Here is a 19,516-nt window from a genome sequence, read left to right as displayed (position 1 = left end):
ACTTTCCTCTCTCACTACTGGATGGGAGTTCACCTGTTTCTGCAGATCCCAGCATGGACCTGGTACAGGGGAGAATGCTTCAGGCTGACAGTGCCCAGCTGCTCTCCAGCAGGTGTGGAGGAGCCTTGGGCTTCTTGGGGAGGAAGTGACGCTCTTGGTTATGGGAGTTGGACCCCTCTGGTGCTGCCTTGAGACAAGGACAGTTAGTGAGGGGAAGTGTAGCATCAAGTTAAGGGTGCAGTGGCTGGCTAATAGCTTTCTTATAGATCAGTAATGAACAATTCAAATTATTTTTATTTATTTATTTATTTTAAATATTTATTTGGCTGCATCAGGTCTTAGTTGCAGCACATGGGATCTTCGTTGTGGCATGCGAACTCTTAGTTGCGGCACGTGGGATGTAGTTCCCTGACCAGGGATGGAACCTGGGCCCCCTGCATTGGGAACATGGAGTCTTAGCCACTGGACCACCAGGGAAGTCCCAACAATTAAAATTAAAAACCCAATACCATTTACTTCAGCACCAAAAAAGAAGAAGAAAAAAGAAAAATATTTAGGTATAAATCTAACAAAATATGTACAAGATCTCTGTGAGGGAAAACTACAAAACTCTGGGTCTATACATACAATGGAATATTACTCAGCCTTTTAAAAAATTCTGAAACATGCTATAACATAGATGAACCTTGAAGACATTAAGCTAAGTGAAATAATCCAGGCACAGAGGACAAATACTGTATAATTCCATTTATATGAGATACCTAGAGTAGTCAAATTCATAGAGACAGAAAGTAGAATGGTTGTTGCCACGGGTGGGGAAGGAGGGAATGGGAAGTTATTGTTTAATGGGTTGAGAGTTTCAGTTTAGGAGGATGAAGTTCTGGAGATGAATGGTGGTGATGGTGGCACAACAATGTGAATGTCTTTAATGCTACTGAACCGTACATTTAAAGATGTTAAAATGGTAAATTTCATTTTATGCATATTTTATCACAATAAAAAAAAGGACCGAAATTCTGATATATGCTACAACCTAGATGAATGTTGAAAAGGTATGCTAAGTGAAATAAATGAGACACAAAAGGGAAAATACTTTATGATTCCACCTACATTAGGTACCTAGAACAGGCAAAGTCATAGAGATAAAATAGAATAGAAGCCCCAGGGAAACAGGGGATCTAAGATTGTTGAAGAGTTACTGTTCAATGGATACAGTATTTCTCTTTGGGATAAAGAAAAAGTTCTGGGAATAGTGGTGATGTTTACACAATATTGTGAATGTACTTAATACCACCGAATTGTACATTTAAAAATGGTTAAAACCACAATTTTAAAAAATCTATCTACTTCTATTTCAATAAGAGTTAAAAAAAAATCAGGAATGGATGTTGAATTTCATCAAATGCCTTTTGGTATCTATTTGAAGATACCACTTCAGAATCTGGCCCTGGTTTCTGTACCTAGTATGTATAACACAGCCAATAAATGTTCACTGAATGAAAAACAAAACAAAACACAATTACCTACTACTTTACACCCTCTAGGATGGATATAAATTGAAAAAAAAAAAAGGAAAACCAGTTTGGCCATGATGTGGAGATCACTTCTGTATATCGCTTGTGGAAAATAGCTTGTTGGTCTGTCAAAAAATTAAACACAGAATTACCATGTGACTCAGCAATTCTACTCCTAGACATATACCCAAAAGAATTGAAAACAAGTACTCAAATACTTGTTCAAGAACAATCATAGTAGCAGTATTCATAATATCCAAAAGGTATAAACAACTCAAATGTCAACAGGTGACTGGATAACAAATTGTGATATATGCCTCTGATGGAATATTATTCATCCATAAAAAGGAATGATGTACTGATACATGCTACAATTTGGATTAACCTCAAAAAGATTATGTTAAGTGAAGGAAAACAGATACCAAAGGTCACATTTTGTATGATTCCTTTTATATAAAATATCCAGAATGGGCAAATGCCTAGCGACAGAAAGCATATAAGTGTTTGCCAGGGGGTGAGATGTGGGATGTGGGATGGGTAGCAATTATTTAACATGGTTGTGGTGTTTTTCAGTGGGTGATGAAGTCTTGAAACTAGAGAGAGATTGTGGTTGCACAACATTGTCAGTACACTAAATGCCACTACATTGTATACTTTAAAATGGTTATTTTAATGTTGTATGGATTTTACCTCAATTTAAAAAAAAGAATTTATGATAGCACCTGGTTTAGCTATTGTGGAGTTTTGTGGGGAGCTGTGGTCCATCCTCTAAAGAACTGGCCCCAAGTTCCTAAGAAGGCAGAAGGGGACATCTGTGGGTGAAGGGTACACAGGACCTCTCTTTTCTATTTTTGCAGCTTCCTCTGAGTCTATAATTATTTCAAAATAAAAGTTTAAATGACAAATAAGGACACGTGATCATGGCTGCCCCATGCCTCCCACTCTCAGGGCTGTCCTGACCAGGCAGCTGTGGGCAGAGGGGAATCCCTGATCCCTGAGGAGATGGCTCAGGGGCACGCAGGTACTCTCAAAGATGCTAGGCTCCACCCCAAGTCTGTAGTTGAAGCCCTGGATGTGGGACAACGTAATCCATAAGCTCTCACAGCCTCTGGGATGGGACTGGCTCTGCCCTCTAGGGTCTCTAAGTCTGTGTGTGGTTAGGAGAGCAGGCGAGTCCTCAGGACAAGGGAGTTCCCACCAGTACTCTGTGGGCAGGAAGCCCATCCAGGCAGAGGGCCCTGAGGGGGATAGGGGCCTGAGGTTCAGGACATCTAGGGAGCTACAGGAGACCGCCTGGATCCCTCCTCTGGCCCTGCCCCCTTCCTCAAGAGAAATACCTGCTCTCCCAGAGGGGGAACAGATCCAGGAATTCTGTCCTACCTTGCCAGTGCCCTAGGGCTGTCAGAACTCTTCTTTGCCAGGCTAGGCTGTGCTGAACAGGCTGGAGGCAGGACCAGGAGCCTGCTCAGTCTAGTTGCACTTTCACTTTCGATTTCCCACGAAATGACAGAGGAGCCCGGAAGAAAGCTGTGACCAGCAGTGTGCTTCACTCCTTAGCCTTAGTGCCTGTTTGCACTGGCTCCTGCTGGCACTGCCTGCCACACAGAGACCCTATCTGTAAGCGCTGCAGCCTGTTTTCCGGCCCCAGGCCTCAGGATGGATGTCTTGGAGACCTCCAAGTCGCTGGATGAAGAGCTGTACTCGCGGCAGCTGTGAGGCCCGAGGTGGGGAGGAGAGCGGGGTGGCCTTCTGACTTCTGATCTCCAATCGCCTGCCCTCTTACTTCCCACCCACAGGTATGTGCTGGGCCTGCCAGCCATGCAGAGGATTCAGGGAGCCAAGGTGCTACTGTCAGGCCTGCAGGGCGTGGGGGCTGAGGTGGCCAAAAACCTGGTCCTGATGGGCGTGGGCAGCCTCACTCTTCATGATCCCCACCCTACCTGCTGGTCTGACCTGTCTGCCCAGGTGAGGGTCCTGGGGGGCTATGGGTTTCCAGACCATAGCCCTTGGGGATAGGGCCCAAGAAAACTCCTTGCTAAAGCCAGACTGGGTCTCTCTTTAGTTTTTCCTCTCAGAGCAGGACTTGGGAAGGAGCAGGGCTGAGGCATCTCAAGAACTTCTGGCTAAGCTCAATGGAGCTGTTCAGGTGTGCATCCACACAGGTGACATCACCGAGGACCTGCTGCTGGACTTCCAGGTGCCCTCCCATCCCTACTCTCCAGGCCAGCCCAGTGTCCCCCTCCAGCCTTTAGCAGCAGGGTGGGCTTGAAGTGCTTCTGGCCCTACTGATCATGAGGTCCACCCAGGTGGTGGTGCTGACTGCCTCGGACCTACAGGAGCAGCTGAAGGTGGGCACCATCTGCCATAAACACGGAGTCTGCTTTCTGGTGGCTGACACCCGAGGCCTCGTGGGGTGAGATGGCTTACCTAGCCTGCCACATCACAGGCAGCAACTGGTCCCAGTGCTGTCCCCAGCTCCAGGCTTGCTCCAGAGCCCCTCCACCCAACCTCAGGCCTGTCCCAGCATCCCCTCTTGATTATACAGTCCCCAGTCCCATTTGTCTGCTTCCTCTACCCCAGCCTCCAGACTTGATCCAGTAAATCCTTCAAGCCTCTCCCAGCATTCTTTTCCTGATTCCTCTGGTCTTGCCCTAGTGTACGTCACCCTTCACCACAACTGTGGCAGTTAACCACTGAGCCATCTCAGTGACCCCTCCCACCCCACCACAGGCAGTTGTTCTGTGACTTTGGTGAGGACTTCACTGTGCAGGACCCTACAGAGGCAGAACCCCTGATGGCTGCCATCCAGCACATCTCCCAGGTGGGTGCTAATGTGGGGGGTGCTCGCCTACTAAGGAGGGGCTGCCAGAGCCTGTGGAAAGCAGGGACAGGCAGCCCTGAGCAAGCCACCTCTTATCCAGGGCTCCCCTGGCATTCTCACTCTGAGAGAAGAGGCTGATGCCCACCGCTTCAACAATGGGGATTTGGTGACTTTCTCAGGCATTGAGGGCATGGTGGAGCTCAACGGCTGTGCTCCTCGGCCTCTCCACGTGCAGAGTTAAGTCAACCCCACTCCAACTCCAGGCTCAGTGCCCAGGTCCCCACTGGGGGTGGACACAACCTGGTCCTTGGAGATAAGTTCTCCCTCCCCCTTCTCAGGGTGGAGCAATATCAAGAATGTAGATACAAGACAGGATGGGGTGTGGGGAACTACTCAGGTTCAGAGGGCATACTGACCAGGCTCAATCTCCCCCAGGGGATGGGACCTTGGAGATTGGGGACACAACAACTTTCTCTCATTACTTGCGTGGTGGGGCTGTCACTGAGGTCAAGAGACCCAAGACTGTGAGCCACGTGAGTTCAAGTGCATCTGAGGTTGGGGAGCTTGGGCGCCTTGAGGGACCTGCAGTGTTCTGGACATGAACGTGAACCAAGTGCCCCCTGCAGGAGCCCCTGGACACAGCCCTGCTTCAGCCCCGTGTTGTGGCCCAGAGTCCTCAGGAAGTTCACCGTGCCCACTGCCTGCATCAGGCCTTCCATGCACTGCACAAGTTTCAGGAGCTCCATGGCCGCCCTCCTAAGCCCTGGGATCCTGTGAGTGGCCCCGATGCCCCTCCCTCCAGCCTCTGTCTTAACGGGGCCTCACCTACCAGGAGGCAACAATGACTGTCTTACAGATCCAAGACTGAATCCAGAAGCAGTTTCCCACTCATATAAAGGAGATGATAAACACCATCTATAGACCAGAGGCTGGGTCCATGAAAGGGCCAAGCACAAAGCCTGGGGACCCATGCTACTCCTAACCCCTAAGGTCTGGCCTGGAAGGTGCCCCCAGGTTGGGGAAGCCTCCAGGGCCATTGTCTGGCACCGGGCATCCGCTAGTGGGGCCCTCCCACTCAGGCTTCTGCTTCCTCTTCTGTGGAACAGGGTGGATGGCTGCCTGAAGGATTCAAATGGGGAGTGGAGCTCAAGCTGGGGCTGCTTTACCCACGGAGTTCTACCCGATAGGTTGATGCAGAGATGGTGGTGGACCTAGCCCAGGCCCTGGAATCAGTGAAGGGGACAGAAGGAGAGCCTTTGGAAGAGCAGCTGGATAAGGCTCTGGTGCGGACAGTTGCCCTGAGCAGTGCTGGTGGCTTGAGCCCCATGGCAGCCGTGCTGGGTGCAGTGGCTGCTCAGGAAGTGCTGAAGGTGGGCACAGGCAGAAGCAGGGCGGGGCTGGGAAGGGTGCAGAGGTCGGTGTGTGTGCCACAGGGTGCCCAACACCAGATAGCGTCCCTGGGGGCTTCACCAACCTGGGTGCAGCCCTCAGCCAGGATCTGAGGGGATTAGGAGGTGGGAAGAGTCCCCAGACTGAAGTGCTGACTTCTAGGCAGTCTCCAAGAAGTTTATGCCCCTGGACCAGTGGCTGTACTTTGATGCCCTTGATTGCCTTCCAGAAGATGAGGAGCCCTTTCCCAATCCTGAGGACTATGCACCGGTGAGAACCTAGGGTAGGGGTGCAAGCCTTATCCAAACTCAGGACTGGGGGAAAAGAGGAAGAATGGTCCCAAGGTCCTGACCTGGAAAACGGGGTGCAGGAGGGAGATGCAGCACAGGCCATTGGCCATCACTGACCCCTGTCTGTGTCCCCTAGAGAGACTGCCGCTATGACGGGCAAATTGCAGTGTTTGGGGCCGGTTTTCAGGAGAAGCTGAGCCACCAGCACTACCTCCTGGTGAGCTATGTGGTGAGGTTGGGAGTACGTGGAAGGGTAAGTCCTGGCCCTCTGGCTAAGGTTGCTCCTGCTGGCAGGTGGGTGCTGGTGCTATCGGCTGCGAGCTGCTCAAAGGCTTTGCCCTAGTGGGCCTGGGTGCTGGCGGCAGTGGGGGCGTGGCTGTTGCTGACATGGACCATGTGGAGCGCTCCAACCTCAGCCGGCAGTTTCTCTTCAGGCCCCAGGACTTTGGTGTGAGTGCCGACCCGTCCCCACACCCGTGTCCTGGACTGTCCTCCCACAATGCTCCCCTTCCCCCACCCAATGTCTTCCTGCTTTCTTCTCAGAGGCCAAAGGCGGAGGTGGCTGCAGAGGCTGCTCGCCGCCTGAACCCAGACTTGCAGGTGACCCCGCTCACCTACCAGCTGGATCTTACTACAGAGCACATCTATGGGGACAACTTCTTCTCCAGTGTGGATGGCGTGGCTGCTGCCCTGGACAGTTTCCAGGCCCGTGAGTGCTCAAGCCTAGAACTCACCCCTTGTCCGAGGCTGTGCCAGCCCCACTTCTGACCCTCTGCCCCCTTCGCCAGGGCGCTATGTGGCTGCTCGCTGCACCCACTATCTGAAGCCACTACTGGAGGCGGGCACAGAGGGCACCTTGGGCAGTGCTTGTGTGTTCATACCACACGTGACTGAGGACTACAGAGCCCCCTCCTCCGCTGCAGCTTCTGAGGATGCCTCCTACCCTGTCTGCACCATACGGCACTTCCCCAGCACAACTGAGCACACCTTGCAGGTGAGAAGAACCCCAGAGACTCCTACCCACCTGGCTCAGTCCTCAGCTGCAGACCTCTTTGCCAACCGGCACCTCATGGTTCCTCCCTCCCCTCACAGTGGGCCCGGGATGAGTTTGAAGGACTTTTCCGGCTGTCTGCCGAGACCATCAACTGTCACCAACAGTAAGACCGCCAACAAGGGTGAATGGGAGTCCAGGCTCCCTAACACCAAGAGGCTTAGGGCTTAGCCTCAGACTTTCTCCTCTGTCCGCAGGGCACTCACGTCTCTGGCACACTTGGATGAGTCACAGGTGCTGACCCTACAGCAGGTGGTGCTGGGTGTCCTGAGAGAGCGTCCACAGACCTGGCGAGACTGCGTGCTTTGGGCCCTTGGCCAGTGGCAACTCTGCTTCCATTATGGCATCACACAGCTGCTGAGCCGCTTCCCACCCGACAAAGTGGGTGGCTAGGGGTCAGGAGGCTGAGGGCCTCCTCAGGAGGCTGAGGGCTCAGGGTGACCCGACTGAGCCCAGCAGCCTCCATTTCCCTAGGTGCTAGAGAATGGAACTCTTTTCTGGTCGGGTCCCAAACAGTGTCCCCGGCCCTTGGAGTTTGACACCAGCCAAGTGAGTGCAGCCCTGAGATGGGAATATGGCCCCTCAGAGTGGAGGTGGGCACCTCTATATTTTGTAGAGATGCACAGATGCTGAGAGGGAGAGAGCCATGTTTGTGCACATGTGGGTGTCCAAACGGGATGCAGAGGCAGGCACTCAAACAGATCCACAAATGGGCAGTGACCCCCACCCCATGCACCCACACAAGCTTGCTCAAGCCCATGCAGCCACCCCTGCTCTTGGTCTCACTGCAGGACACGCATCTCCTCTACGTGCTGGCGGCTGCCAACCTGTATGCCAAGATGCATGGGCTGCCTGGCTCACGGGACCAGACTGCGCTCAGGCGACTGCTGAAGTTGCTGCCATTTCCTGACCCCCAGGACTTAGCCCCCATTTTTGCTAGCGACCTGGAGCTGGCTTCGGCTTATGCTGAGTTTGGTGAGGTCCCTGGCCCCCCGTGCTGCCACCCAAAGGCCTGACCCTCCTCAGCCTGTGCTGCAGAAAGAAGATGGGGTCTGGGGGCCCTGAAGCCAACTCAATACCTCTCAGGCCCTCTGACCTTGCTTCTCTGTAGCCTCGGGTTCATCCTCTGGCCCCTCAGTAGGTCCTCTCCCTGCTGCCTACCCACCCCCACCCCACTCCCCCACCCCCATTCCTTTGGCAGACTCTCAGCCAAAAAAAACAAAAACCAAAAACAAACAAAAAAAACACAAACCACTGGACCCTAGGGAGCAGCTAGCTGTGGCCCCCAGATGAGAACAGAGTCACATAGGTGTGCATGGGCACACACACACACACACACACACACACGAGGGCTGGGGCTGCTGGACAGGAGATTGCACCATCCATCAAGGGGTCTCCCTGAAAGTGGTAAGTGATAGGCTTGGCAGGGACCAAGGATAGGCAGCAGGCTCCAGAAGAGTGCAGGACATGGGGGCTAAGGACTGCCCCAACACCCCCTTCCCCTGACAGGCCCTGAGCAGTCGAAGAAACTGCATGAAGCCCTGGAAATCTGGACTGTGGGCCCTCCCCTGGAACCCTTGACATTTGAGAAGGTGGGAGCCCAAGTCGGGGTGAAGGGCCGGGCTAGAGAGGTTGTTGGGGAAGGTCAAGAGCTAAGAAAGTAGATTTGAAGCCCCTTGGCCTCAGTTTTCCTCCCAGAAGGACCCCAGAAGCAGCTCACCTTCCCCGAGCCTCAGCCTCCTTATCTGTTAAGTGGGGAGATGTGAGCATCCACCCCACCGAATTGTGTGAAGAGCTGTGCAGTGGCACAGGGTCGGCCGAGGTGAGGGGCACTGGGACAATGCTAATACTACTGTGCCTTGGGCCTCACAGGACGATGATTTCCATGTGGATTTTGTGGCGGCAGCGGCGAGCCTGCGAGCTCAGAACTATGGGATCCCACCAGCCGACCGCACCAAGGTACCCTGCCCCTTGGGGCTCAGGCCTGGAGGTGGGGGTCAAACCCTAGCCTTATGCCTTGGGCCCAGACCAAATCTCCTGTCCTTGGCAGACCAGGCGAATAGTGGGCCGGATTACCCCAGCCATTGCCACTACTACGGCAGCTGTGGCTGGCCTGGTGGGCCTGGAGCTGTATAAGGTGGTGAGCAGCCCACGGCCCCGCAGTGCCTTTCGCCACAGCTACCTGAACCTGGCTGAAAACCACTTTAGCCGCTGGGTACCTCACGCCCCAGCCATCCAGAAGGTGAGCCCTTGACGCTCCACCCATACCAGACCTGAGTTTTCCCTGCACCTACCCAAACAGACCCTACTTTAGCTTCAGGCTCTCATCAGGACCCAGACTCTGGGGGAGTCATCAAGACTCCCTCCAGTCGCCTCCCTGCTGCAAAGCCAGGCTGGGACCTGTCAGACACAGGAAGCAGCCATCAGCCACCTCCACCCCCCAAGAGTCAGGGTCTGGGGGAGCTGCAGCTTTAACTCATTAGTGGAGCCAGACATCCCCCGCAGTTCCCTCCTTCCCAGGAGTGCCCCTGAGGGGGAGGGGGGACTAGGGCCCTAGCCCCAAACAGAGCTTAATATCGGCCTGCAAAGCATGGGCATCCTGGCCCGCCCCCTCGACCTGAGTTAAAGGGCACTGAGCTCACCACCACGGGTGTGGGGTGTGCAGCCCTGTGGGGATGTGTGCATTCATGTCACAGGTGTGAGTGCACACAGGTCTGGGCATCCCTGGCCCTGTGGTGTATGGGCATGGAGGGAGCATGCTTGCACATCTGTGTGCCAGATGGGACTGCAGGGCTCTTTCACAATGTGGGCTTGCATGTGTGTGCATGTGAGTACACACGTGGGCTTGTGTACATGTGTGTTCCTTCAAGTGTAGGGCTGTGAATGCCCCTGGCTGTGTGCCCAGGCTCTGCAATAGTTGGCATTTCCTTAGGGCAGAGGAGAGGGTACAGAGAGAATTCCCTCATCAGGGGAGAGGGGAGAGGTCATGGGCCAGCACTGGGCTTTTGCTGAGCAGCCCTGGGGTCCCTCAGGGCACAGCACACAGAGCCCCTTTGTGAGGGGCCCCTCCTCTAGCTAGAACACAAGCTGCCTTTGTCTGTGGAGGAGGGGGAGGGGAAGGGTCCCCCATCTCACCTCTGGCCTCGTCTCAGCTTGACCCCACTGTGTTTTCTGGGGAGCTGGCAGAACTCCTCCTGTCTTGGTCCCTGGCTGCCTGCCACCCTTATGCCCTCAGCTCTGGGTACCAGAACCCCAAGACTCCAGAAATAAGGAAGGAACAAAGGGACAGGAAGAGGAGTCCTCTGTGGACTGTGTTCCTGCTAGAGTCACTGTGCCCCTTGCCATGTGCCCATGAGTAGTCCAAGGCCCTGGTGGTAAAGGATTAGGGGACAGGATTTACCCCACCCCCAGCATCCAGCCTTGCATTTGAGGAACAAGCAGCTTTATCAGAGACTGCAGCGGCCCTGCTCCCGCTTCCTCAGGAAGCATTGCCCCCCCAACACACACACACACACACACACACACACACACACACACACACACACACACACACACACACACACACACACACACACACACACACACACACACACACACACACACACACACACACACACACACACACACACACACACACACACACACACACACACACACCCCAGCCCCTGTGATGGATCGCCTGTTTCCCTGTGTGGGGGCCCTGTAGCCCCATTTCCTGTGCTGGCCCCAGCATGGGCGGGGAGGGTGTTGAGATTCTGGGCCCAGATCCCACCTTCCACCCCCACCCCCTGGCTTCTGCTTCCTGCCTCTAGTCCAGCTCCTCCCCTAGGAAAGGGGCCATAAGCTATTGGTAACTGGGGTAGGGGGAGGGTATGTGTGTAAGAAGCTTCTCACTCCTCCCCACTACCGCTCCCCAGTTCCATCACTTGAAGTGGACCTGTTGGGACCGCCTGGAAGTGCCTGCTGGGCAGCCCGAGAGGACCCTGGAGTCACTGCTGGCCCATGTCCAGGTGTGCCCCATTCCTGCCCTTCCCCCAGGCCTGGCCCAGCCTGGCCCAGCTGGCACCTAACCTGTCTCTCTCTAGAAACTAAATGGGCTGAGGGTGAGGATGCTGCTGCACGGGAAGGCCCTGCTCTACTCTGCAGGATGGGCTCCTGAAAAGCAGGGCCAGCACCTGTCCCGCAGGTGAGCCCACACCTGGCTTTAACCTCATTCTGTCCCTGGAGGTTGGAGGTGGGGGACAAGCAGCATTTCCTCTTCCCAATCCCATTTGGGCCCCTCACACCTTCCTGAAGTTTTCTTTTGCCAAATGGAGCCAGCAAATGGGCTGGGGGTGGGGTGAGGGCCAAGAGCCTGAGGAGGGGCCTCTAGGAGCTGCCTGCTTGGCCAGCCCCACCAGCTCACGCCCTGCTCAGCTCCCCTTTCACGGCCCACTCCCAGAGGACTCACAGCTTCCTGCCTCCTGCCCACCCCGCCAGCCGCTCCTAAAATAGTTTCAGATGTTTCCTGTCTTGGGCTGCTCCTGCTCCTGGCTTGGGCTCCTTATGGCCCGCCAACACCCTATAGTCCATGCCAGGACACTCTCTGCCTGCCACTGCTCACCTACCCAATCTCCCCACCCCTCTCCCCCCCATGCCACCAGGGTGACGGATCTGGTGCTGGAGGTGACACGCCAGGTGCCTAAGCCTGGGCAGCGGGTGTTGGTATTGGAGCCCAGCTATGAGGGTGAGAAGGAGGACATTACCTTCCCACCCTTGCACTACAAGCTGTAACAAGGCAGCAGCCCCACCACCCAGCTCTGTTGAGCCATGCATCCCAAGCCCACGGTAGGCACTTAATAAATGCTTGTTGAAGTAAGGTGTAAGTGGACAGGATGGATGATGGAACATGGGGCAGACACATGGGGTGTGACATGGACATGACAGGGACCCCTGCAGGGAGGGAAAAGGCTCTTTAGATTCGCCTGCCTGAGTTGTGCCTTGCAGGACTGAGGCTGCCTCCTGGAGCCTCAGGGGTATGGAACCAGGACAGTGCAGAGAAAGGCCTTTATTGTCCCAGACTGGAGGGCAGGGTCAGAGGTAGCTGACAACATCATTGCAGATGATGGGCTGGCGACTGCGGCAACTCATGAGGGCTGCAAAGCGTGAGACGTCTGCAGGCAGTTCGGGTTCCGGGCGAGGTGGGCATGACAGTCGCTTTCCTGCCACTGCTGCCCGGCGTGCCCTGGCCAGCTGGCGCCGCAGCTGCTCAGAGAGGCCAAGCAGGAACTGGGGGGGCCGAGCACGGGCACGGGGCCCACCCCCACTGTCCCCCTCACCTGCTGCCTCGGGCAGCTCCATCCAGTTGTGCACCAAGTCAGCAAAACAGTTGTCCCCCAGCACCAGGGGCTGGCGACTACGACCTCTGCTAAGTAGGGCTGCTGTCCAGTCCTCAGCTTCCAGCCCCTGCCAGTGCTCCAGGCAGGCGTCTGGGGTGGACTTGGGCCGTGGTCGGTGGGCAGGTGGTACACTGGCCGCAGGAGCTCTGTCAGGCAGGGGGATGCCACTGGCCGAGAGGCGCTGTCTACGGGGGGGCCATGCTGAGGGTGCTGGATGCTGGAGTACAGGCAGCTCTTCCTCTCTCCATGTGCTGCCTGACACCTCTGAGAAGCCAGAGTCCCAGTCTAGGGCATGCTCCCTGGGGCCCCCCAAGGCTGCACCCCTGTCTCCTGTCACCACAGCTTCTTCCTCCTCTTCCTCCACACCACAGGCTGAGTCCTCTTCCAAGGCATCTGAGGCCCTGAGCCGGTGCTTGAGCCGCATGCCTGGGCCAGGTTTGGGGGGTTGCGGAAGAGGGCCAGGCATTGGGGGTGAGTCTGTGTCCCGGCCACACAGCTGTGGAAGAAGAGAGGGCAGAAGTCGAAGGAGCAGTGCTTGTCACCCCTGTCTGCCTGGTCAGGCCAGTTCCCAAACAGAAGGCCCAGGAGGGCTGGATTGGCCTGCAGGCCTAGGCAGCAAAGCCTCTAGTGGGCACAGGGCCGGCATGGGGCGCTGGCACACGAAGCTCGTGTGGCTCCCATCGACCGACCTGGTGGCAGTCCAGCAGGCTGCAGCACGCAGCGCCGGGCAAGTCGGTACCCGCCACCAGGGCGGGAGGCAGGGTTGCGGGCCTGCATTGGGAAGTAAGTCCTGTTCAGGGCTGGGGGGGGGGCATCCTGTGACTCTTGAGGGATTCAGCTCCCCACAGCCCGTAGCGTCTTTCAGAGAAGAATAGAGCACCTGCCAGGTGGGGTATAGAGGACAGAGGTACAGGCCAGCCTGGAATAGGGGGCATCCATAGCAGCGCCACACCTCTTTAGTCCCTCGCAGCCCCCTGCTCCGCCCCACAAGAAGTTTCTCCCACCAACTTCCTCCGCTGCGCCGGCAGCACGGCCAGCTGGGCGGCTGTTACTTGATGCCCAGCACAGCTTCCAACCGTCCGAAACCCGACGCGGGCCATCTGGGCCATCTGCGTCGCCCCGCCCCCATCCTGTCTTGGATGGGCACTCGGGAGAGCCCCCCACCCGAGTGCCGTTCGGGCAGGAAGGCAGCCGAGCACCCCACACGTCCTTACAAGCCACACCCGCTCCCAAGCCTCACCAGTTCCCAGCGGAGCTGGCCCAGGAAACTGTCAAGCCGAGCACTGTGCATGCCCGTTCGGGAGCCCCCGCCAGGCCTGCCAGTTCCTCTTCGAACTTCAGCGAGAGGGGTGCGGAGAGGGCCCCGCGGGCCGGCCAGCGGCGCCCTTACCCTCCGCCTGGCTCCGCGGCTCCTCCCTCTCCCTCTCCCTAGCTCCCGCCGTCGCTGCCGCCCCAACATCTGGCAGCCCCGCCCCGCCCCTAGCGCCGCAGCCAATGGGGCTGGGGCGGGGCTGATGTGGCCCCTCCCCCTGACTCTGCCGGGTGGGTGAGCTGGACGCCCACTACCCACTCCACAGCAGCTCTGGGGGGAGGGGGCAGGACTATAGCTGGAAGCTGGGCCGCGTCCGACCCCTTACTACCCAAAGTCCCGGGCCGTTGAGCTGCCTCCGGGTTCGCTGCATGACCCAGGACAAGTCGCTGCCCTGCGGTAGCCTCAGCTTCCCCATTTTTCCCAGGATAGAGTTGTGGTCCCTCCCGCGCGGGTTCCCCGGCTGCGCCCTTGAGCGGGCAGAGCGCCCCCAATCGTCGGATTTGGTACTGATGTGGCCCACTCGCGGTTCGACCCACTGAATCCGCTCCTGGAGCCGGCCTTGACAGTCCCTGGAAGTCATGGGAGGGGTCCGGCCCCTCAGAGGACTCCGGGAGCGCCGAACCTCTTTGCAGCACCGGGGAGGAGCCTCGGCCAAAGCCCAGACCCCGCCCTATCTGCCCTTGTCTCGGCCTAGCTAAGCAGGGCTGCCCTCTAGTGGGCAGCGCCTGGTTAGCTGCGATTCCGGCGGCGACACGCGCATCCCCTCTGCCCCAGACCACATGCAGGCTGAGTACAGGGGGTTACAGCGGGGCTCTCTGACCCAAATGGTCAGAGCCTTCCCTGAGGCCGCTCCATAGTCGGAGGCTAGGTTCAAGGACACAGACTAACTGGAGACAAACTAGACGAGTCAGTAGACAGAAAAATACCAGGGAATGAGGGCGACGGGCCAGCTTGGGAGAGGGGACTCTCAGAGGAGGTGGCATTCTGTATGGGATCTGGATGAGCCATCAAGGGGAGATCAAGAAGAGGGGCATTCTAGGTGGTGGGATCAGCCAGTTAAAGGCCCTGAGAGGACAGGAACTAGACAGGACATAACGTAAAGAAGACCTAGATATCTCTGATGGTGGTAGTTGGGGGAGTGAAGAGGTCAGCAAAGCCAGGCTCCTAGCAGTCTTAGAAAGGAATAAGGGGTTTTGTTCTTGGTGTGATGGGGAGCAATGGAGGCTTTTGAGCATCACCTGGGCTGCAAAGAAGGGGGTCCCTTGGGGGAATGTTTTGGAGTTAAAAATCAAGCCTTGCTGATGCATGAGTATGGGAAGAGAAAGAGAAGCATGAAGCATGACTCCTAGATTTCTGGCCTGAACAACTGATTGGATGGAATGGCCATGAATCAATCCAAGCAAGACTGGAGAACAGTGGACTTGGAGATGAAAATCAAATGATCATTTATGGATATGTGACCCTTAAGATGCCTGTTAGGCATCCAAGAGGAGATGCGGGGTCAGCCCCTGGGTGTGTGACTCTGCTGCCTGGGAGAGAGATCAGGACTGAAGCTTTGGATCTGGGAGGCAAAGCGAGGGGATTTTTTTTTTTTTTTTTCCAAAAAAGAAGTCATCAAGCAAGCAATGCTTTTTTTTTTTTTTTTTTAATTTTGCGGTACGCGGGCCTCTCACTGTTGTGGCCTCTCCCGTTGTGGAGCACAGGCTCCGGATGCGCAGGCTCAGCGGCCATGGCTCACGGGCCCAGCCGCTCCGCGGCATGTGGGATCTTCCCGGACCGGGGCACGAACCCGCGTCCCCTGCATCGGCAGGCGGACTCTCAACCACTGCGCCACCAGGGAAGCCCAATCAAGCAAGCAATGCTTTTATTTTTATTTTCACTTATATATTTTTTGAATTTTTGAATTTTATTTATTTTTTTATACAGCGGGTTCTTATTTGTTATCTATTTTATACATATAAGTGTATATATGTCAATCCCAATCTCCCAATTCATCCAGTCCCCCCACCCCACCCCACCACTTTCCCCCCTTGGTGTCCATATGTTTGTTCTCTACATCTGTGTCTCTGTTTCTGCCCTGCAAACTGGTTCATCTGTACCATTTTTCTAGGTTCCCCATATATGCGTTAATATATGGTATTTGTTTTTCTCTTTCTGACTTACTTCACACCGTATGAGTCTCTAGATCCATCCATGTCTCTACAAATGACCCAATTTCATTCCTTTTTATGGCTGAGTAGTATTCCATTGTATATATGTACCACATCATCTTTATCCATTCATCTGTCGATGGGCATTTAGGTTGATTCCATGACCTGGCTATTGTAAATAGTGCTGCAATGAACATTGGGGTGCATGTGTCTTTTTGAATTATGGTTTTCTCTGGGTATATGCTCAGTAGTGGGATTGCTGGGTCATATGGTAATTCTATTTTTAGTTTTTTAAGGAACGTCCATACTGTTCTTCATAGTGGCTGAATCAATTTACACTCCCACCAACAGTGCAAGAGGGTTCCCTTTTCTCCACACCCTCTCCAGCATTTGTTGTTTGTAGATCTTCTGATGATGCCCATTCTAACTGGTGTGAGGTGATACCTCATTGTAGTTTTGATTTGCATTTCTCTAATAATTAGTGATGTTGAGCAGCTTTTCATGTGCTTCTTGGCCATCTGTATGTCTTCTTTGGAGAAATGTCTATTTAGGTCTTCTGCCCATTTTTGGATTGGTTTTTTTTTATTATTATTATTGAGCTGCATGAACTGTTTATATATTTTGGAGATTAATCCTTTGTCCATTGATTCATTTGCAAGTATTTTCTCCCATTCTGAGGGTTGTCTTTTCGTCTTGTTTGTAGTTTCCTTTGCTTTGCAAAAGCTTTTAAGTTTCCTTAGGTCCCATTTGTTTATTTTTGTTTGTATTTTCATTACTCTAGGAGGTGGATGAAAAAAGATCTTGCTGTGAATTATGTCAGAGAGTGTTTTTCCTATGTTTTCCTCTAAGAGTTTTATAGTGTCCGGTCTTACATTTAGGTCTCTAATCCATTTTGAGTTTATTTTTGTGTATGGTGTTAGGGAGTGTTCTAATTTCATTCTTTTACATGTAGCTGTCCAGTTTTCCCAGCACCACTTATTAAAGAGACTCTTTTCTCCATTGTATATCCTTGCCTCCTCTGTCATAGATTAGTTGACCATAGGTGCATCGGTTTATGTCTGGGCTTTCTATCCTGTTCCATTGATCTATATTTCTGTTTTTGTGCCAGTACCATATTGTCTTGATTACTGTAGCTTTGTAATATAGTCTGAAGTCAGGGAGTCTGAATCCTCCAGCTCCGTTTTTTTCCCTCAAGACTGCTTTGGCTATTCGGGGTCTTTTGTATCTCATACAAATATTAAGATTTTTTGTTCTAGTTCTGTAAAAAATGCCACTGATAATTTGATAGGGATTGCATTGAATCTGTAGAATGCTTTGAGCAGTATAGTCATTTTCACAATATTGATTCTTCCAATCCAAGAACATGGCATATCTCCCCATCTGTTTGTGTCATCTTTGATTTCTTTCATCAGTGTCTTATAGTTTTCTGAGTACAGGTTTTTACCTCCTTAGGTAGGTTTATTCCTAGGTATTTTATTCTTTTTGTTGCAATGGTGAATGGGATTGTTTCCTTAATTTCTCTTTCTGATCTTTCATTGTTAGTGTATAGGAATGCAAGAGATTTCTGTGCATTAATTTTGTATCCTGCAACTTTACCAAATTAATTGATCAGCTCTAGTAGTTTTCTGGTGGCATCTTTAGGATTCTCTATGTATAGTATCATGTCATCTGCAAACAGTGACAGTTTTACTCCTTCTTTTCCAGTTTGTATTCCTTTTATTTCTTTTGCTTCTCTGATTGCCATGGCTAGGACTTCCAAAACTATGTTGAATAATAGTGGCGAGAGTGGACATCCTTGTCTTGTTCCTGATCTTAGAGGAAATGCTTTCAGTTTTTCACCATGGAGCATGATGTTTGCTGTGGGTCTGTCGTATATGGCCTTTATTATGTTGAGGTAGGTTCCCTCTATGCCCACTTTCTGGAGAGTTTTTATCATAAATGGGTGTTGAATTTTGTCAAAAGCCTTTTCTGCATCTATTGAGATGACCATATGGTTTTTCTTCTTCAATTTGTTAATATGGTGTATCACATTGATTGATTTGCATATATTGAAGAACGCTTGCATCCCTGGGATAAATCCCAGTTGATCATGGTGTATGATCCTTTTAATGGGTTGTTGGATTCTGTTTGCTAGTATTTTGTTGAGGATTTTTGCATCTATATTCATCAGTGATATGGGTATATAATTTTCTTTTTTTGTAGTATCTTTGTCTGGTTTTGGTATCAGGGTGATGGTGGCCTTGTAGAATGAGTTTGGGAGTTTTCCTTCCTCTGCAATTTTTTGGAAGAGTTTGAGAAGGATGGGTGTTAGCTCTTCTCTAAATGTTTGATAGAATTCACCTGTGAAGCCATCTGGTCCTGGACTTTTGTTTGTTGGAAGATTTTTAATCACAGTTTCAATTTCATTACTTGTGATTGGTCTGTTCATATTTTCTATTTCTTCCTGGTTCAGTCTTGGAAGGTTATACCTTTCTAAGAATTTGTCCATTTTTTCCAGGTTGTCCATTTTTTTGGCATAGAGTTGCTTGTAGTAGTCTGTTAGGATGCTTTGTATTTCTGCAGTGTCCGTTGTAACTTCTTTTTCATTTTTAATTTTATTGATTTGAGTCCTCTCCCTCTTTTTCTTGATGAGTCTGGCTAAAGGTTTATCAATTTTGTTTATCTTCACAAACAACCAGCTTTTAGTTTTATTGATCTTTGCTGTTGTTTTCTTTGTTTCTATTTCATTTATTTCTGCTCTGATCTTTATAATTTCTTTCCTTCTACTAACTTTGGGTTTTGTTTGTTCTTCTTTCTGTAGTTCCTTTAGGTTTAAGGTTAGATTGTTTATTTGAGATTTTTCTTGTTTCTTGAGGTAGGCTTGTATTGCTATAAACTTCCCCTTAGAACTGCTTTTTCTGCATCCCATAGGTTTTGGATCAACGTATTTTCATTGTCATTTGTCTCTAGGTATTTTTTGATTTCCTCTTTGATTTCTTCAGTGATCTCTTGGTTATTTAGTAATGTTTTGTTTAGCCTCCATGTGTTTGTGTTTTTTATGTTTTTTCCCCTGTAACTGATTTCTAATCTCGTAGTGTTGTGGTCAGAAAAGATGCTTGATATGATTTCAATTTTCTTAAATTTACCAAGGCTTGACTTGTGACCCAAGATGTGATCTGTCCTGGAGAATGTTCCATGTGCACTTGAGAAGAAAGTGTAATCTGCTCTTTTTGGATGGAATGTCCTATGAATATCAATTAAATCTATCTGGTCTATTGTGTCATTTAAAGCTTGTGTTTCCTTATTAATTTTCTATCTGGATGATCTGTCCATTCGTGTAAGTGAGGTGTTAAAGTCCCCCACTATTATTGTGTTACTGTTGATTTCATCTTTCATAGCTGTTAGCAGTTGCCTTATGTATTGAAGTGCTCCTATGTTGGGTGCATATATATTTATAATTGTTATATCTTCTTCTTGGATTGATCCCTTGATCATTATGTAGTGTCCTTCCTTGTCTCTTGAAACTTTTTTTTTTTTTTTTTTTTTTTTGTGGTTCCTGGGCCTCTCACTGTTGTGACCTCTCCTGTTGTGGAGCACAGGCTCCGGACATGCATGCTCAGAGGCCATGGCTC

General features: G+C 52.0%; 2 protein-coding genes and 1 long non-coding RNA gene across 8 annotated transcripts; 1 reads left to right on the top strand and 2 right to left on the bottom strand.

Annotated features, from left to right (window-relative positions):
- Positions 1-347: 347 nt before the first annotated feature.
- LOC132498023 (uncharacterized) lies at positions 348-2,980 on the bottom strand. Its single transcript, XR_009533653.1, has 4 exons — positions 2,895-2,980; positions 2,237-2,383; positions 1,524-1,639; positions 348-434 (listed from the first exon to the last, which is right to left on the bottom strand). It is a non-coding gene; the product is annotated as an uncharacterized LOC132498023 (long non-coding RNA).
- Positions 2,981-3,031: 51 nt separating this feature from the next.
- On the top strand, positions 3,032-11,894 carry UBA7 (ubiquitin like modifier activating enzyme 7). Of its 6 annotated transcripts, none has more exons than XM_060109512.1 (24): positions 3,032-3,226; positions 3,311-3,479; positions 3,595-3,711; positions 3,821-3,927; positions 4,245-4,335; positions 4,436-4,571; positions 4,771-4,868; positions 4,962-5,108; positions 5,523-5,705; positions 5,887-5,994; positions 6,151-6,231; positions 6,309-6,464; positions 6,558-6,723; positions 6,803-7,008; positions 7,107-7,171; positions 7,263-7,446; positions 7,540-7,614; positions 7,857-8,040; positions 8,575-8,657; positions 8,938-9,024; positions 9,116-9,307; positions 10,983-11,075; positions 11,151-11,251; positions 11,709-11,894. In XM_060109512.1, exons 1-24 carry the CDS (start codon positions 3,171-3,173, stop codon positions 11,836-11,838), a joined length of 3,015 nt encoding a protein of 1,004 aa, XP_059965495.1. In that variant the 5' UTR covers positions 3,032-3,170; the 3' UTR covers positions 11,839-11,894. The 6 variants fall into 6 exon arrangements, with proteins under 6 accessions (XP_059965495.1, XP_059965494.1, XP_059965496.1 ...); XM_060109511.1 differs by having other exon boundaries at positions 3,577-3,711; XM_060109513.1 differs by lacking the exon at positions 6,309-6,464 and having other exon boundaries at positions 3,577-3,711.
- A 203-nt stretch (positions 11,895-12,097) lies between these two features.
- On the bottom strand, positions 12,098-13,903 carry INKA1 (inka box actin regulator 1). The gene is made up of 2 exons (XM_060110216.1): positions 13,684-13,903; positions 12,098-12,939 (listed from the first exon to the last, which is right to left on the bottom strand). Exons 1-2 carry the CDS (start codon positions 13,900-13,902, stop codon positions 12,139-12,141), a joined length of 1,020 nt encoding a protein of 339 aa, XP_059966199.1. The 5' UTR covers position 13,903; the 3' UTR covers positions 12,098-12,138.
- Positions 13,904-19,516: the final 5,613 nt, after the last annotated feature.

This window comes from Mesoplodon densirostris, chromosome 10 (assembly GCF_025265405.1).
Source record: "Mesoplodon densirostris isolate mMesDen1 chromosome 10, mMesDen1 primary haplotype, whole genome shotgun sequence".
Lineage (NCBI taxonomy): Eukaryota > Metazoa > Chordata > Mammalia > Artiodactyla > Ziphiidae > Mesoplodon > Mesoplodon densirostris.
This window is presented reverse-complemented; position numbering and strand designations above follow the sequence as displayed.

Bases quoted from the DNA above. Each gene is read 5' to 3' on its own strand.
- UBA7 (XM_060109511.1), top strand. From the start codon at position 3,171: ATGGATGTCTTGGAGACCTCCAAGTCGCTGGATGAAGAGCTGTACTCG. The intron at 5,995-6,150 runs GTGAGAACCTAG...TGTGTCCCCTAG, and splicing joins ATCCTGAGGACTATGCACCG to AGAGACTGCCGCTATGACGG. The intron at 7,009-7,106 runs GTGAGAAGAACC...CTCCCCTCACAG, and splicing joins CAACTGAGCACACCTTGCAG to TGGGCCCGGGATGAGTTTGA.
- INKA1 (XM_060110216.1), bottom strand. From the start codon at position 13,902: ATGTTGGGGCGGCAGCGACGGCGGGAGCTAGGGAGAGGGAGAGGGAGG. The intron at 12,940-13,683 runs GTGAGGCTTGGG...CTTCTTCCACAG, and splicing joins GCCAGCTCCGCTGGGAACTG to CTGTGTGGCCGGGACACAGA.